Below are 19,926 nucleotides of genomic sequence, written 5' to 3'. Positions count from 1 at the left end.
CTCAAGAATTGGAGAAAAAAATTGATAATAGATTGAATCAACCATCGACAAGTACCTGCAAAATCCGTCGTACTCGTGCAAGTAGCGCGAGTGACATGCTTTCTCGGTAGATATTCAATGCCAAGTAACTTGTATATAAAGTGATTTAATACTAGCCACCAAGCCTTATAAAATGTAAAATGAACGGATATAAAGGTATAATTAAATTTCTAAATATTATCGTTGCCAGTATGTGACTATACTTTAGAATACTAGAGAATTAACAAATTTGACAATCTATTTTTGCATTATTTGGCAGTTGCCGACCTGGATATTTGTGTTATTGGTAACACTCAAGGAGAGAGGAAAAATAGAGGTGAATGCAAAATAAATGAGAAGAGGGGGAGAGAGAGAAAAAAAATAAGCGAGAGTGATAGCGAATGAGAGATAGGTAGAGAGAGAAAGAGAAAGAGAGAGTGAAGGGGGGAACTTAGGAAGGGGAGGTACAGGAAGCAGGAATTAAAGAGATAACAACAGTACCAACAACAAAAAAAGAGATAATAATAATAGAAAGAGAGAGAGAGAGAGAGAGAGAGAGAGAGAGAGAGAGAGAGAGAGAAGGGGGGGGGGGCAGAGAAGTAGAAAACAAATTTGGAAAATATATTACAGTAACTTAATAAAATCCATTCTCAATAACGGTGATTTTTTCAATAATATGTCAAATGAGTTTATTACACAAAATAATAGATTTTTACTCCTCTGGAATCGAGAAATAAAAAATGATGTTAACGCTTGCCTTGAGTTTTGGTGATGGAATTACGATCAAAGGAATTCTTTGGACCACACATAAAACCAAACTAAAAAAAATTAATCCACCTTCGAGGTGGGGGTAGGAGGGCAAAGGAATAATGATTTAAACAATCTGCGCATTGTATTTGAGCGTTTATAACCTCAATGGGATGAATCAAATCTTAAGAATTGGCGAGTTTTTGAACCAAGTCATGGACAAGTACCTGAAAAATCAGTCGTACTCGTGCATGTAGCGCGAGTGACATGCTTTCTCGGTAGATATTCAATGCCAAGTAACTTGTATATAAAATGATTTAATACTAGCCACAAAGCCTTATCAAATGTAAAATGTAACTGATAGAAAGGTATAATTCAATGTATAAATAGTATCATTGCCAGTATGTGACTATACTTTAGAATACTAGAGAATTAAAAATTTGACAATCTATTTTTGCATTATTTGGCAGTTGCCGACCTGGATATTTGTGTTATTGGCAACACTCAAGGAGAGGGGAAAAAAGAGGTGAAAGAAAAAATAAATGAGAAGAGGTGGAGAAAGAGAAAGAAAAGAAGAGAGAGTGTGAGATAATGAGAGAGAGAAAGAGACAGAGAGACAGAGAGAGAGAGAGAGAAACAAAGAAGGAGAGAACAAATTTGGAAAATATATTACAGTTAACTTAATAACATTTAATTGTCAATATAATAGCAATTTTTTCAAATAATATTTCAAATGAGATTTATTAAAAAAATAAAGTATTATCTTACATTGCAGAAATCTCAGTATAGGAAAAATGTGATTTAAATATCGCTTTTTTAATTTTCAAATACAATTTTTTTTCTGTAAAGATTAAATCGCTAAATTAGAAGAACAAAAAAATCATAAAAATGAATAACTAAATCTGGGAGCATGAATTTACATTTTTGTTACTTCTTACATGTACATGTATTCCTAAAATACAAGAAAGAAAAATAAACTCATTGATCATGATTTCATCTACCAAATAAGGTAAAAATATATTTAAACATGTAGGCATCAGCTACATTAAAATAAAAAAACCTGTTACAAAACACAAAAGTTTCTTTTTTCTTTCTTTTAATGAGTACATGAACCTGCACACTAATACATTGCTCCCCCACCACACAAAATCTCAATCGGGAAAAAAGCCTCATTTTGAATTTGTCTATTTTGATACAAAATCCTGATAATACACTACATTCACAATCCAATACTCCCAACTTCAAGAAGAAAATAAGGAAAAAAGGCAGGCCTGTGTCTGTATTGATACTGATACCTACATGTACCCAATTAGTAATACAGTGATAATATTAAGACAATTTTTAATGATAATTGGGGTTTGACTAGCCCACAACACTGACATTATTATGTGTAGAAATTGCCATCTGCCCAATTGAGTAAATAAGCCTAGAATTCAATGGAATGTATGTGTCATTATTTCAGGCTGCCCCTGGAAAGCTTGCTTTCTTTGTGCCATGCAATGCAAATTGTGTAGCATTTTTATAGACCAGTTCATGGTTAGCACATGGCCCAAATGACCCGAAATATCCACAGATCTTCAAAACATGAAGAGGTCCCACTTTGTACATTTTGAAATAGTCACTCCTACAGCGATGGAGGTGCTACATAAATAGCTTTTGTTTCCCCTTTTCAAAGAATACTTCCACCTGTGTATCATAAAGTGCATGCCCTGTTTGTGCATAAACGAATAATGATAACATAACTTTCATGAGCACGTATTCAGTATTTTGTCTCTGTGTATTTCACAATTCGGTCTGTAATGACCTTTATCTGCTCATGCTCAGACTGCAACCGGAACTGGCTTATTCAAAAGATGCAATATCATTCACGGATAAATATCAATATAACAGTGATGCCTTTTTGACTATAAAGGATGAAACTCAAATACACATACATTGACGTACAACAGGGCATGATATTCTCAATTTGTGTAAAGTTGTCAGGAAGACTGTATATTTCAGAAATATTGGTAGGTATATCTCAGTCCTGTGAATATACAATACTGTATTGCACACCAATACTATCTACTATAACCCAAAGACCATTATATTTGTAAAGTCCTAGACCCATACAGGGGGCATACATGTATGTGCCCACCCCTGTCAAATGTCAAAAATATTAATAAAAAGGGGGATGGAATAAGTGGCAATAGGAATAGGGTTAAAGCAAAGTTAAAAGAAGATGACAACCCCCCCCCCCCCCTCCTCCTCACCCATCACTTGCTGGCCTAATTCTTTGCATTTTATCCACCTACTTTTATAAACCCAATGCGCCCCCCCTCTACAGTTCCATGTAAAGGAGGTTCCATGCTCTGCAATGCAATGCAAAGAACCTAAAATTACCAAACAATCTTACAAAACCAATGTGCGTACAAAAGTTGATACAGTTGGTTCCACATTATTGTATTCCTCGTTAATGACTGTCACTGAACCGGAGTGCCTTTAACGACAAGTTTAATGAATCTCTATTAACCTTTGCTGCTGAACAGCCAAGGAACGAGTAGCCGGCAGACCGCATGTTTCACCAGCTGATCAAAAACGCTAACAATGACTAGTCTAACTAGCATGTGCTAAAGAGCGGAGTAAGAAGATGTCAGACCAACGGTCCATCTCGTTGAACTGGACTGGTCTATTTTCTGACCGATTTAAAGCCTATCTGCACTAGTTTGGCCAGGAGGGATTAGACCTCTCTGCATAGTGCACTGACAGGTGGTTATCTCATCAAAATCAGCTATCTATTAACATAAGAAAAGGGAGACCATGGGGGACCATCAGTCACCGATTAGGCATTATTTGCTATGTAGAGGGCGCAAGTAGATATAAGTAGTGCAGTGGGGCTTTAACTTAACAGCCCCCCAATACAAAACAGCTGTCATATTGAGACTGGTTTGAAGTGGTTCTGATGATTTTCCAATGTAGACTGGGTTACACAATAGTCAAAAGAGGAGTAGCTTTAAGATAAAGGGGTCGAAGTAGCCAATGTAATTGCTAGTCTTCCAAAGACAAATACATAATAAGAATATGAAAGAATAAAGTGAGTGGGAGCAGCAAGTAGGTCATGGTACACAAAGTGAAATGCAACATGAGCCCCTGCACTTGCTTCTCCCAGTACATTTCTATCATAAAATCTCTACATTGAGTATTGCACGTGAGAGAGCATTTACATCAAACAATTACAAACAAAAAAATTAAGAGGTTGAATATGTTGTGACTAAAAAGAATGCATGAATGTAGTCTGAACGTAAACTTTAAGGCCTAAATTCACAAAGGAGGTTTAACTTTAAACTCTCATTTACATAACCCATAATTAAAAAAATTAGCGCAAAATAAGCGTACCCTGCCTTGAGCGTGTCTAATATTGGACCTCTGACTGCGTCACGCTTATTTTGCGCTAATTTTAGACCATGGGTTTTGTAAATGAAGATCTAAACCATGGGTTAAATTTTAACCTCCTTTGTGAATTTGGCCTACAAGTATATCAAAGAAACCAAATAACATTAAAGGAAAATACTAATTTACAAGAAAGAATGTGAAATGGGCCATTAGAATGACATATGAAAAATGTACATGTCCAAATACAAATTCTGCAATCATTATCATACAAAAACAGTACAGGTATAACAGGTGGTGCCAATCACAAGGATTAGCCTTCAGTTTTACGACCTACAGGCTTTACGTAGTGCTCTGCACTTTCCACCATTTGGAAAAGATATTTTCTTACATTTCCCTCAACCGCAGACTCTCCAAGAGACTAGGGGTATTTGTTGATGGGACCAAGGGTTTGCTGTGTGCAAGACTTGTACACCCATTGATGGTATTTCCAACAAGACTAGTGTCGGCGAATTACGACCTACTGCACATGGAAACTAACTTCCGTCTCCCTTAACGATAAAGTTGAGTTCTGGTCATGTGATTGCATTGTGAAAGAAACGGTGTGGAATCTATAAGAAAAGTTTGATCATCTAGTATTTAAGTATTTGTGTGTATTGCAAGGTTCTGGAATCATCAAAATGATAAGAAATTTGGCCAAATCTTGGCAAAGTTACAAGCACTGTACACAGAATGATGTATATGGGACTACACAAGCACATGGCAAAAAAAACCTACCCCCCGATTTTTACGACGTTTCATGTCATATTTAGAATATGAAGGCATTTGAAGAGCCATGCTTTTCAGGGAACATGTTTAATCTGATGTTCTTCCACCTTTGCTTAATAACAATGATAACGCTCACAAATTATTTTTTTCCTCTTCCCAGAACTCAACCTTCTCTTTAACAGCTCAGAAAGAAGCAGATGTGATACTAACAGTTTCACCTTGCTGATCTAGACCCTGTATTATAAAACTTGTTATCAATAACAAATGCTACATTTCTATGGCATATATGCTCTCGGCCAATCAAATGTCAGGATTTCAGTAGCTTATAACAGTTATTGTAACTTGTTATTGATAACAAGTTTCATGAAACAGGGCCTTCAGAGTATGTCCAATGACTGGTCCAATCAGGGAGTTGTTGCTATACAGCCGAGAAATATCAGAATTAGAGTTCCACATAGCAGATTTTAGGTCCTTCCTTTAGGTAGCCGTAAGAAACCAAGGTCAAGAATGGTGTCAGAACAAGAATGGTGTCGCACGAAGAAGGACTTCATGTTGGTAAACTGGAATCCTGTCAACGATTGGTCCAGCACACCCTATGCACGTTCTCAGCCAAGAAAGACATCAGATCAGATGTAGCTATCAGATCATGGGTTTCATGTAAATGATTAGCTGTAACAGTGGATAAAATAAAGAACAAAATGTTGTTTAGAGTCAGAAGGTCGTTACCTCATTTGCTTCAAGTTCAGCACAGTTAAAGCCCTTCTGGCTTTGAATGGGTGAAGTATTATAGGTACTATTGAGTTGTTGAACATACATTTCGAAATATCAGTCAATAAAAGTAACAGGTGGGATATTTGAATATCTTTTTAAACTAACCCATTTCATACCTGCCAGAATTTGAAAATAAGAATTAGGAACTTTTAGCACGGTATGCCTTCAAAAATAAGAAATCGCACTTGCAACTGGCAATACGTGGTAAATCTGTAGGCACTACAAAAAAGCGAATACAAATTCACTGCTCAATCATGCAGCCATTCAACGCACCCAATACGTGAACTCTCAAATCGTGGCACATGATAAAACAAGTTTAATTTGGCTTAAGCATCATTTCCTGAGAGAAATATTCTTATTGAGTGATTTCTCTGTCACATCATACATTCATCTTAAACCCAATTTACTCAATCAGGTAATATTAATAATAGATGTGGAATTAAATTTTTGTTTGAAAATCGCAATGTCTTTCTTCACCACATCATGACAAACTTTATGCTAAATTCGAGGGGAAATGAAACATTAGAATCAACTTGAATGCTGTATTACGTGGTGTTTTTTTCCGGAAGAAGAATGAACAAATACTTAATTACAACGAACCTCCATTTATGTAGACGTCTCATTTTCCTCACTTTGAAACCAAGATCAAAATGAGATCAAAATGAAAAACCTTTGTGTTCAGTCTTTGGAGTGTAGTTGACAGAGATTTTCAACAATGAGGCAACCTGCAAAAAAATATTTTAAAAAATAACGGATTATTCAGAAAAATTGCATCAGGGGATCATTAAATTAAAGGATGAGTCAGACAACAGTTATTGACAAGTTTAAAGATTACTTGGTGAAAAGAAAACACATTTCAGGTAGAAATAAAGAAAAAAAGGTCCTCACATTAATATCTTAACAAGTCAACGCAAAGCGTAGCATCCCCTCGCAGGGCACAAATTGCCTATATACATCAGAACATTGGACTATACTATTATATTACTAGGCAAGGAAGTTAACCACATTTTCACATATATAATTAGGTGTTTTTGCATATTTAATGAGCTATGACCTTTGACCTACATACTCGGAAATTGAACTTGGGCTGTGTTTTGATACCATATACCTTCATATCAAATTTGATTAAAATCCGTCAACCATTACTGAAGTTATCGAACAGAAACCAGATTTGGATATTTAATGAGCTATGACCTTTGACCTACATACTCCGAAATCAAACTTGGGCTGTGTTTTGATACCATGTACCTTCATATCAAATTTAATTAAAATCCGTCAACCATTACTGAAGTTATCGATCGAAAACCAGATGTGTATTTTTTCGCATATTTAATGAGCTATGACCTTCGACCTTTTACCTACGTACTCCAAAATCGAACTCAGACTGTATTTTGATATCATGTACCTTCATATCAAACTTCATTAAAATCTGTCAAACATTATTGAAGTTATCGATCAGAAACCAAATTTGTTACGGACTGACGGACGCACTAACGGAGCACGGACGGAAGGAAGGAAGGAAAGACGGACACCCTCCGACTTCGTCGGCGAGGGGATAATTAGCCTACATGAGTATAATAAATTTACACATTTTGCCAGAAAAGCAACGATCAAAAGTGAAATTATCACCTGCACAACGACCAACCTCTCCTAGCCCCTCCCCCAGAGCCCCCCCCCCCCCCAATGTCCTATGCACTACCAATTTGAGATGGATGGTTGTAAAAGATTACTGTGCAGGAACTACATGTAGTGGTCCAGATAGCTGTACCGATACTGTAAATTAGCGGTCTACAATTTTATTTTAAGAAAAAAAGATACCCTACTGTACTGTCTTTACCTGCTTAAATTTTGCTCTGATCTTCTGTATTATGTCCCAGTACTTGACACTGTTTGGTTCTTCTTGTGGTAGTTCTTTAATGATGTCGATTAAACTCTCAATGATCTTCAAGGGCCTATGAAACCCAAATAAGGGGCAGAGAGAGAGAGAGAGAGAAAGAAATTATAAGGCGACCTGTAGATGATGTTGCAAATGTTTAATAACGGGGTCCAAACATTGATTTTCTAATATATAATGTACATGTACAGAGTACAATATAACCCCTGAGGTTTTCTCTGGAATGTCTTAATTTTTAGGAAATCACATGTCAGTTTTGCATCCATATGATTAATCTGCCAAAGTCAGCCAACTGTCTACAGAAACCGTCATAAGTACAAGTTCACTGACATCCCATTGGAACGCGTGTTAAACTTAATACACACATTTCAATGAGATGTCGATGAACTTGTACTGTTGACGGTTTTGTGAGATCCTGCCCAGGTTAAGTTTCCCGTGTTTTGTATGGCTGATATCGTTAAATGTGAGCAGCTAAAAAATATAACAAATTGTTTCCCATTTTATTTTTTTAAAACATGTTTCTATCTACATTAAATGAAAAGATATTAAAAAAGCTAAACAGTTTTATCCGTCAAATTTACAGCTAATTTGAAGTATGAAACCAAATTGAGTCAGAAAACATAAAGACTGAAATTTTCTAAAGGACAAATTTCACAATGATTAGTGCTATTTGATCCGAAGGAAAAAGGGAAGGCTTTATGTTTGTTGAGTGTCCAGAAAAACAACCCCAAATCAAGCAAAAATTGAGTCAGTGAAACATAAATACTGAAATATTCTACAGGACAAATTTTATGATGGTTAGTGCTTTTTGATGAATATTGTTTGTTAAATCCAAGACAAAGAGGAGGCTTTATGTTTCTTAAGTCTCTGGACGGCGGACGCACAACCCTCAATCATGCAACCATCTTACCTGGGGACGTCTTTGTCACCATCAGGTTTGTTCTTCAGCAAAGCTCTCCATGTGACAATGAAACCAAAGTAGAAGCCCAACTCATCTCCAATCTGCCCTCCTTTCTCCATCCCCATGACTAGGCCCTGCTCTCTCCCCAACTCCTGCCCTTTCTTAAAACCATCCTCATAACCAGCAGCTTGGCATCTTAAGTTGAAAGAGAGAGGAAGAGAGAGAGAGAGAGAGAGAGAGAGAGAAACAAAACAGTTTGTTTATACAAGTTCATTTATTTATTGAGGGATTTTTTTTTATAACACATTCTGGAACAAAATGAGCGGAAGAAAGCTGTGTATTCAATAGTCAGGCTTCCAGTTCCAGTTTGTGCACTAGTATTCATCCTTCTCATAGCAAGATGTGTTCAGCAGGTAATCTGGCTCAGCAATGAAAGCGCGTACCGTAAACTCCACTGTACAACCAATGCGCAAAGTTCTTCGTGTCGTCGTAGCGAGGCCTAGTCCTAGACTACTAGACTCCTAGAGGTCGTTCTTTCTACACTCGAGTTTACCGTCACATTAAATCCAACATGTGGGGCAAGGCAAATTGATTCGGTCAATGTAAACAACGAAACGCCGTGGGAAAATAGCAATACAACGACATGAAAACCAACATACCTCTCTTCCGCCATCACAACACTGTCGAAAATATCATCTTCATCACACATTGAATCGTTATCCTCTTGAAATCGAGCCATTTTTCATTAATTTGTTCTCGGAACTAGATCCCAGATCTACATGTAGAGTTTGTAGCAGGACTGAACTTTCTGGCTATCATTATTAAGGATTCAGGCGAAGTTAGCCTGGAAAACGATAGAATAAGTACTATGGTGTCTTCGAAAAGAAAAACGAAAATGAATGTGTAACATTGGTAATAAAGAGAAGAAAAAATCTTTTAATACTACAGTCTTGAATGTGAAAATAAAACGTGGCATATTATGACAGAGCAAATACCTTATAAACCGGTACGTTTCAGGCGTTGAAAACGTCTAGTTTCAATTTAAAGTTGAGATCATGATACACCAATTTAAGAAAACGCGATTCTACAAATGAATAAAAGTACGTAATTTTAGCATGTTAAGACAATTCTTTAAAAATAAAATTGAAATTGAACTATACAAAAGAAAATTTCTTTAGTTTTAAGAGATTTTGGCTGAATTTTAAGAGTTGCAAAATATTATCAAAGTTTCAACGCTTTTAAAGCATAGCGTTTGATGAAATGCAATTATAAACCGGCAAATACAGGATTTATACGCTCTGTTCTTCCAAAAATCCCAGAAATGCGTTTTTAACTTGATGACCTACATACTTTTAAGCTGAAAAATTGTTTTTTACTTTTATTATGTCACATGCTGAAACTTTGAAGTGTGTTAAAGCTATCGTATGACATTTTAACTACATAATTAAATAATTACCCCCCCCCCCCCAGCTTATTCAGCGGCTGGCTGAGTCATTGCGAAATTCATTTGGGACATAGAACAAAAAAATGTCCTCTTGCCCCGATTTCAACCGCAACAACGATCACTGAATATCGTAGGATCGCATATGCTTCCTATAATGTTCATTTGAACCGAACTTCTTACCCAAACTTTGTATTACCTCTATAAATGCAGTGATTCCCGCTACATACATTTTCTTTTAAGTTCTCAAACAATGGCCCTAATAGAAGATGAAAGAAGAAGAACAACTAATAAAATGAAAAGGAGGAAGTATATTAGCAGAAGAAGGGCAAGAACAAGAAAGAGACTACTGAGTTCATTAACATTGTAAGGGCATTTTCGAGCGAGATAGGCTATAGAAGCGCTGAATGAGTAATTTAAAACCTATTATATATTATGCAAACTTTGGACCTATGCACACGTATACCTTCTTGATTACACGAATGATACTGTTCATAACCTCAGTCACACACTCGCTCGCCGACTCCAAAACCGACCGATCTTGTCATGCAATTAATTGTCTCGGTGTGTAGCCGGTCTGGTATCGGTCTCTTCGGTGTGGCCGGGGTCGGAATGATTTTGTATACTTGGCCAGCTGACATGGGACTGCAATTAACTACGCGAAACATTATCCAAACAAAACATCAACGCGGCCGTATCGTATAATCTTCGAGTTCTAGCTCCCCGCAAAGCTAATTCTTGCTTGAATTTAGAGACGGACGATGCATGGTACAAGATTAAATGTGATCATTTTGCCTACGGTATTTGAAGCGTGAAGTCAACGGTAACGGAAACTCTCTGATGTAAGTAGACGTTAATCTTCTTTGTCGTTGCTGCGTGAATGAATTGTTTGGTTGATCTCAGGGTTTAACAGAGACACCATAGTAATATTCATGTATTTCACGGAGATCACACTCGTTTATTGTACCCCAAATTTCAGTTAAGCAAGGATTAACCGGTTGCCTTCGGTTGCCCATCTTCAGTATTAGGATTGCGTTGAAGCCACGCAAACTATAAGACTGTTAAAATGTAATGGTTCTGTTGGTACTTTTACCAGTTCGGGAGTGATTTTACATCATATTTTTGCAGTCTGGGTAAGTTGTCTTCCTTCTTACTTAGAAACAGAAGTGTAGAAAGTCGGGCTATTGCGAAGGGATACGAAGAGTAGATAAATGGACAGAGAGATAGATAGGGAGATAGGTACGTAGGTATACCAGAGATAGTACATGTGTGTGTGTGTGTGTGTGTGTGTGTGTGTGTGTGTGTGTGAGAGAGAGAGAGAGAAAATCAATAATATTACGTTTTTTTACCGACTTTAATTTCATAACTATCTTTTAATCTTTAGCAAGCCTGTCTTTCCTCGTGGGAAGGTGAACATGTTTGCAATGGCATAAATGTCATAATCATGAAACCTCGCATGGAGAAAAATTAATTGTGTATCGATTGGTTATCTTAAGAGCGCAATCAATGATTGATAAGATCAAAAGAAGGACATTCATACCACTCATCCCCACGAGAAATTTCTCCTACCCTCGATTTTCTTTAATCGAGTGATATGACAATTATATATTGATAGGTTTTGAATGTCATTTATTATTCATAATATTTGACAGCCTACCTGAAGAGTCTCTTAAAGGTAGTACAAAGTTCTAGTATGGGGTCATGAATTTGGTTAAAATGAACATATTTGAAACAAAATGCGATCCTACAATATTTAGTGATCGTTGTTGCGGTTGAAATCGAATCTTAAGTGATGTAATTGTAAATATTAAACTATTTTCGTTGTTTAGCTCCCTCTCAAGGTCGATATATTAATTTAGCTATAAAACAATGTTTATTGAATAAATCGACCAATTGGCTATTTCCGTTTGGAAATTATATATCACAATTACATATTCTGATATTTTTATGGTCGCAGCTACCATTGTATGGCCGTAGGCGCTATTTGAAAATTATCGAAATTTACCGGGAGCACCGGTAAATTTTGATATTCAATTTTTCTCGAAAGTAAAAGTGTTTTAGGGCTAAAACTCTTGTGCTTATAATACATCCACAGAGGCATCCAAATATTTCAAAATTGTAAAGAATCACTATCCAGCCAATTTTCAAAATTTCCCAAAACTTTGTAAATACTTTTAAAGGAAAATTTCAAACCCGTTTTCATCATAATAGTTTTCAAATTTGTAAGCACAATTTATTGTGTGAGTGGGATTTAAAACGGGAATAAGAAATCCTGTGTATATGTTTTTTCAATTGAGGTTATATCCTTTACAAATAATCGAAAGCATTCAGAAATTATACTAGACCTTTCTTTCTCAGCAAGAAAAGAAACGGAATCATTCAGGACCCATAAGGATTCGAAAAAAAGGGATAAGAAGGATAAAAGAAGAAGAAGCTGAAAAGGAATAAGGAGAAAAAGAAATAGCAGAAGAAAAATAAAGTAGAAAAAAATAAGAAAGAGAAAGAGGCAGAAGAAGAAGAAAAATAAAAACATGAAAAATAATGATAATAAGAAGATGGAAATAAGAAAAAGAAGAAGAATAGGAAGAAGAAAATAAAAAGCAAGGAAAAAGTACATCAATAATTATGCTATATAATTAGATTTATTCTAAACTACCACAATTTTCAACAATACGGTGTATGTTTGTGTGTGAGTGTGTGTGGGGAAGGGGGGGGGGTCTGTCTAGACACAACCCCACGATATTCCCCTTCAAAAGAAGTTGTGGCTGGTGTATTTTTGCAGGATCATGCTAAACACTATCATTGTCCGGTTTGAAATACAAACACACATCGCAGTTCTACCATTGTAGGTCCATGGTAGGTCCATGGCTCTAACTTATTTTTTTGTTATAGTAAGCGTTGAAAGTATAGCTCGACCGAAAATCTCTGACTTCGGCGATCTTCTCTTTGTAATCCACTATTTGCACACCAAACATTTTGAGTGTGTTTGATCAAAACCAAGAAGTGTTTACCAGTGGCGAATCGTTGCCTCGTCTAAAAGGCCGCAACAAAATGGGGAAAAGGTAGAATGCATATCAATGAAGAGTTTTATAGGAGAGCAGGGGCGGATCTAGGGGAGGGGGTTCGGCGGTTTAACCCCCCTCCCCCCTTGGGCGACCAAGTGAAAGGGGGGGGGGGGGGTAAAGGGAGAAAAGAAGAAAGAAAGAAAAAAAAGAAAAGAAGGTAAAACAGTAAAACAGCGCGATTTTTGGAAAATCATGGATCCGCCACTGGATTCGCTATAGCAACCACGGACCATTTGAAATGGAATGTAGCATAGATTGTAGTCTTTGTGGTGTTATTTACCAAAAATAAAATGGACTCTTGTCATATTGATATGGTATTATGGCCGTCGAGCCATCTGGTTAGAATGAAAGGGAGGGGACAAACCCGTTGGAGGACTAACAAACGCGTCGAAAGGAATATACAGTGATAATGATATTGCTAGTAATAATAATAATGATGCTAATAATAACACCGATGATAAACGGTAGTAGTAGCTGTACTACTACTAGTAGTGGTAGTAATAATACAAATAAGCCTAATAATGAAAATGATAATGATAATGATAATGATAATAATAATAATAATAATAATGATAATAATAATTATGATAATAATAATAGTAATATTAATATTAATATTAAAACAAATAACAACACCAGCAATAGTAACAATGTTACTGATTTTAATAACCATAATAACAAACAAGAAAAACAATAATAAATTAAATACTTGTAGTATGTTGAAATAATGTTACTGGTCAAGATCATTGTATTTTCATAATCTTACCGCTTCTGAGAAATTGTTGCCGTTTTAATAATTTATTTCAAAGAAAATTATAGCAATGCACGAATTTGTACAATTACAATTAAAGTAGTCGTGGCCAGGGCCCCATTCCACAAAACTTGTCATCAGTGACAAATGACAGTTGTTATTATAAGCTACTGAAATCCTTGCTTCTGATTGGTTATCAGCAGATTTGTCATTGATTTTTTTTTCATTTGTTATTGAAAAAAAGCTTTGTGAAACAGGGCCCTTGGATTCAAGGCTCAAGTTTGTGCATGGAACTTAAATCATCGTGACTTTAAAAGAAAAGCATATTGCCATTATTGATGATATTTATAATATATTAGCAGGCAAAGTAATTAACGAAAAGTTTAGATAAAATATTGATCATAATAATCTATGGGTGATGGGTAATGCTGATTAAACATGAAATGAGAGAATGAATAAATCAACAAATATTTATGAAAATACGGGGGTGTACACGGGGTTAGAAAATTGTTTGCACAATGTTTTTTAATATGTACTACATATTAGGTAAAGTATGATGATTATCATGAATCATTTGTCATAGTGACGGGATAAATCTAAAATAATATTTATTTAAGTGATACACGTTTGCATATCATAGAGATTGTAATCAGTAAATGGGTACAAATTCCATTTATTTGAAAATCGTGTTCAGCACATCCTGTAATCGTAGTATGTTTCGGAATAATCGAGAAACAATACACATTTGCAATCAATCAAGTTAAACCCATATATAGTTAGTCCCAGAGATCCTTTAAAAAGTAGTTTCTTTCATGATTTACTTCCATCTATACGGCTTTTAAGCCAAAATGATAATTGAACTTGAAATCAATGAGTAGGTTTTCCGATTCAGATTTCTTTCTTCTATGATCATAAACGTATTACAAACCTTTGAAAGTATCATACATCACGATATGGCTTTCAAATTGATAAAGTGAAAATCTTAAAGTACAATCATGACGTTTCGTTTACCCCTCACCCTCATCGGTTTCCACGTCCTTAGCATGAATCAGTAGCGAGTGACCCTTCATCAGGTTATGGAAAATTGTCTAGATTAGTCATTGAGCAACAGCAATATCAAAATTAATGTAGAAAAAACTGGGCGGGGATGAACTTTACCCTGGCTCCAAACAAAAACTCGGTTTCAAAATTCCCCCAACCTAAACATTTTGAATTTGCGAGAGCGGGGAGCAGGGAATTCTTTCCATGTAATTATTCCGGGGAGGGGGGGGGGGGGGGCGGTTGAGGAGGGTGAATTATGATCCGAAACGTTCAGAGTTGAGTATGCAATCCACAATCTTTACGCTGGGTGGCCCCGAGGGGGGGGGGGGGGGGGGGGGGGGGCGGCTCCAAACGGCTGCGTCACTACAATATCACAACCTGTCTTTCAATACATTTATAAACACGTAATTGACTTTTGATAACAACTAGTAGATAATAGGATAACATTTCTATTATTCATCTGGCAATCAGACACTTTGATTTCAAATTATCTGCATGTTTTGTTTACACGCGTGTAATTGAACCTCAACAACACCAATTTAGATGATTATGATTCATTGTTTATAGTTATCAGATAATTGGAAATCTTATAAGCTTAATGATTGAACAATATAGCACTCAATGTTACCTGACTTTACTTACCCAAATGCACTTGATTCTTGATACTTTCAATCTGTGATAATCTCTTAGTAATTATCAGGACCAATTATTGATGGGCGTTAATGATCACCTGATAATCAAATGGCAGTTTGCTTGTAATTGTTTAGCAATAACACATTCATTAAAGGTAGTGTACCCCTTTTGCAGCCAACATCAAATTATGTAGAACTTTGCAGGAATTATGAATATGTATGTCCTATCTGTACAATTTAAACGTTAGCAGTGTCGTAGTATTCAAATAATGCAAGGAAACCCGTTTACTTTCTAGACTTCACCGTCAGACAATATTGAGTGACTGACTGATTTTTATCTTCTTTGGTAATAAAATACATAAAATGAGCTGTAAAGGGTACGTGAGCATTTGCTACATCTAAAACCCACTTCTTGTAATGGCCAAAATCAAACTGATTGATTCTTTACACAGAACAAAACGTCGACCGTTCGGTACAAGAGTCTGATAATCCGACTAATAGTGAAACGACCGCTATCGCTAAATTCGATTTTACAACTAACTGTCGTTATTTCCCCACGAAAAGACATTTTCAAGCCCTCTTGTCTTGAGGAAAGTTCTAAGTTCTAAGTTCTATTTTTTTCTTCTTCAAATGCCGTTAAAATTTAATCATTGCATTTTTGGGGCCTGCAAATGGGACATAGTACCTTTAAAGATAAAGTTAAGTGTTGGTCATGCGATTGCATTGTGAAAGAAAAAGAAAAATGGATCAGAAAAAGTTGATCATGTAGCATATAAGTATTGGTGTGTACTGCAAGGTTCTGGAGTCATCAAAATCAGAATAAATTTGGCCCAGTCTTGGTAAAGTAACAAGCACTGTACACAGAAAGGTGAATATGGGACTATGGTGTCGGGCCTACTTACCTTGATTTCCTCATCTTTCTATGCTCATTACTCAGCCAGTATAATTTTCTACCAACATTGTTAGGCTAATTACATTTTTTTTGTAATCTTGAACATTCAGTGTAAGTTTCGTTCGATTCTGTGAGAATTTATTTTTTCTTTTTTTACAAGAACTCAAGTTTATCTTTAACATCGCATCTGAATAGAACATGTCTTCAAATAGATGAAATACGATCAGGCCTGGATACGACACAATGAAACAAAACCTGCTTAAATTGATTAACCCAAAGTTCCCTATTATCTAAGCATAATAAACGGATTTCTGAGCCTTATTATAGTTGAAAGATGGCCCATTGTGATGATTCTATTTTAAAGGATGAACGTTATTTTTTTAATTTTGTTTGTACTCTTAAAAAAAAAAAAATCTTTGTTTGTGTAGTATGGCCTTGATTTAGATAAACTAATAATTGATATTGTTTATTGTGTGTTTAGCATGATAATTCCCGTTTTTCTATTCGATTGTGTATTCCAAAATAGGTTGACCAAACGTAAGCATCACAGTCACCATGTCGAGATCGAACAACGACAGGACGTCGTCGAAGCACACGAAGATGGACCGGTACACGGAGGACCTCAAGTATTCATTGCGATCTCAACTCTCCGAGTCCGTCGGTAAGGGGACACTCCGTACCGACGACATCCTCGCCCGCGGTCACCGACAAATCGTTGCCGACTTCACCGACCCCAGGCAGTGGTACTACTCGGCCACTCACGACTACGTCATCGCTCTCATGCGAGAGAGTCAGAAACAAAATGGTGGCTCGGTATGGGGAAGTGGAAGTCGAAGGCGGGATAGAGGTTCAACGACTTCAAGGCATCATCCGTCATCAGCAACACAATCAAAGGATGTACGACCAGGGAGGAAAAAGGGGTTGTTCGTCGAAATTCTTGCCACAACTTCTGACGATCTTCAAGAAATACGTGGGTCCACTGAAAAGACATCGGACACTAAACTAAAAAAGGACTATATCTCTGGTGAGGGAATAGGCTTGGAAGGCAGCGTGAGTTTAACTCAAACACAGAATTCAAAAGAGACGACGGACAATGGTGAAGACAATGAAATCGCACTTCTTGATTATGTTGCGCCAGGTAGCATCTCACCTGAGGGGAAGTCAAACATTGTAAGCAAACAGGACGCAACCGTTCCACTTCGTGTAAACAATGATCAAAACATTAGCGTGTTATCGCAAGATTGCACCGGATCCGACATACCTTCCAATACGTCTGTCGAGAAATCAAGTACTGAATACCAGGATAAATCTGTTGGAATCCATTCCAAATTTGTAACAGATATAGACAGCATGAGAGAGCCCTACGAAAATGAAGCAATAGTCGATGAATATAACGTAGCCGCCATGGAAACTTACAGGGCATCGAAACAAAGTCAAAAGTCTCGTATCCCCTCGAAGAAGCAGAAAGTTCCAGCGGCCTATTGTGACACACACAGCTATTATCCAGGGAGACTGGAATCTTTTGAACCTATGGGGAAGCGAGGCAGAGCGGGGCCTGGTCTGAAAACCCCAGTATCTCTACCTCAGATTGGGAAGAATATTCAGATCGAACAACCTGAATTCCCAAGGAAAAATCTGTATAAGGTCAGACGTGGTAGAGTTGGGAGTCGCAAACTTAGGCTGCGTCCTCTGACGGGTCTAGAGAGAGTATCCGACAAGACGGGAGACCTTCCATACGTTGAGGATTGGATCAGGAAGCTTCAAATCAATGGGAAAGATCTAGGTAGCGATAAACACCTGGAACCCATCGAACGTGTTGATGAAACATTTCCTTTCAAGTCACAACAGCGCCCGCAATTGGCCAACGCTGTGCACCAACTGATGGAGCTTCCGACTGATTTTATACCTGTGACAGGTTTTCAGCCATTTCAGCCCCACCCGAGTCTCTATTTGTACTCTTTGAAACAGAAGTCAGACCTCAATGTTAAGTTGCAGTATTTGGATATCCCCAAACCTGTCAAACAGCAAACCGATCCAGGTATTCAACAAAAACATTCCTTCAAGGATGACCTGACAAAGGTGAGATCGAAGGTGAATTACATCGAGGACAGGCTAGGGGAACTCTATAAGTCCGAGGCGAATCTGGACAGAATCGTTTCAAGGCAACAAATCAAGCCATTGAAGAAACAGAATGGCAGGTTTATTGGAATCACAACAGGAATCACCAATCGCAATCCGGACTTAAACTCGTCTGAAGAACGTCCCGTTGATCACTCTGGTGCTTGTCTACCTAAGGTTCCTGCAACAAAGGATCATGCTAGCATACCAAGAGTTGCCGATGAATACGATAAAGGACATCATTCCAAGATGAACACTATCAGCTTGGCACTATCTCCGAATGAAACACATTTTGCAACGAGGGATGATGGTCCATCAAACCCGAGTCGGAATCATTGACTCAGGGAGAAGACTTTCATGCAACATCAACGTCGTCGTGGAAACAACCGTATCCAGTATCTCCTGGAAGACAAAAGAGTGGTAGGGCCGTTGAGGGGAAAATTCTTCGCGTCTTTGACAAGCGTGGTGTGGGAAATGACGATCAATATGTAGACCACACAAACAAGGTTCTGAAGGATGATCCAGAAGAGGCCATTGCATCTGTTCAGGAATGCAATGCCTCAGGGTCAGCAATCGATCCCCCAAAACAGGAGCATCATGGTATTGAAACAGGAGACGAAGAGCTAGATGAGGAGAAGACCGGTTCCAGGTTATCAGTACTTGTGCTTGAAGTCCTCAATGATATGATGGATCGTCTTGAGTTACCAGCAGATATCAGTGATTATGGTACACTGCCAAGCAATTTCGGTGCCGGTGGGGCCTCATCAACCGAAGAAATCCCAGTTCAGATGGCTCAGGATACATCAACACTCGAAGAATCGCAAAGTCCGATTAGAGGAGATGGCAATCAAGAACCGATAAATCTAGTGCGCCTTTGTTCATTTTGCGATGAGCCACATGAACTAACCTGAAATATGGACTGTTGTTCTAAGTCAGCATCAGAGAAAGGTTTTTCTTGTTGTTTTATTTTATCTGACTGCTAAGAAAGCCTGTGTATATTTGTACGAAAGCAACCCGGGGACCGACGGCTTTAAGTTCTTTCCGAGGAACTCTTTTACCATGCATACTGCATATGAGTGGAAATATTCTTTTCATGAGCCATCTGAGGGATCAATAAAACTCCAATTATAGCGGAATCCACTCCAACCTTGTGATTGGATTACGCCTTTGAGTTTTGTTTTAACTATAATTTTTTTGCGGAAATTTCCACTCAAAAGAAAATAATGCATAATATATGTTTCAACCCTTAAAGGTATTACAAAGTTTTGGGAAGATTGACAATTGCGTGGATAGGGATTCTTTACAATTTAGATATATTTGGATCCCTTGTGGATGCATTATAAGCACTGGAAAATTTAGCCCCTAAAACACTTCTGCTTTCGAGAAAAATTGAATATAACAATTTACCGGTGCTCCCGGGAAATTTTGATAAATTTCAAATAGCGCCTATACGGCCATACAATGGTAGCTGCGACCATGAAATTTCGTAATATGTAGTTGTGATATACAATTTCTAAA

The 19,926-nt window shown here is 37.2% G+C and overlaps 2 protein-coding genes across 2 annotated transcripts; one reads left to right on the top strand and one right to left on the bottom strand.

Annotated features, from left to right (window-relative positions):
- Window positions 1-5,050: 5,050 nt before the first annotated feature.
- On the bottom strand, window positions 5,051-9,288 carry LOC100893014 (protein LTO1 homolog). Its single transcript, XM_003725721.3, has 5 exons — window positions 9,128-9,288; window positions 8,478-8,663; window positions 7,511-7,625; window positions 6,274-6,398; window positions 5,051-5,571 (listed from the first exon to the last, which is right to left on the bottom strand). Exons 1-4 carry the CDS (start codon window positions 9,205-9,207, stop codon window positions 6,330-6,332), a joined length of 450 nt encoding a protein of 149 aa, XP_003725769.1. The 5' UTR covers window positions 9,208-9,288; the 3' UTR covers window positions 5,051-5,571; window positions 6,274-6,329.
- Window positions 9,289-10,549: 1,261 nt separating this feature from the next.
- Window positions 10,550-19,100, top strand: LOC105442065. The gene is made up of 2 exons (XM_011673847.2): window positions 10,550-10,751; window positions 16,817-19,100. The coding sequence occupies exon 2, from the start codon at window positions 16,846-16,848 to the stop codon at window positions 18,745-18,747; it is 1,902 nt and encodes a 633-aa protein (XP_011672149.2). The 5' UTR covers window positions 10,550-10,751; window positions 16,817-16,845; the 3' UTR covers window positions 18,748-19,100.
- Window positions 19,101-19,926: the final 826 nt, after the last annotated feature.

The sequence above is a fragment of the Strongylocentrotus purpuratus genome, unplaced genomic scaffold (assembly GCF_000002235.5).
Source record: "Strongylocentrotus purpuratus isolate Spur 01 unplaced genomic scaffold, Spur_5.0 spur5_scaffold_17, whole genome shotgun sequence".
NCBI lineage: Eukaryota > Metazoa > Echinodermata > Echinoidea > Camarodonta > Strongylocentrotidae > Strongylocentrotus > Strongylocentrotus purpuratus.
The sequence above is the reverse complement of the archived record's forward strand: the minus strand, read 5'-3'. Positions and strand labels throughout refer to the sequence as shown.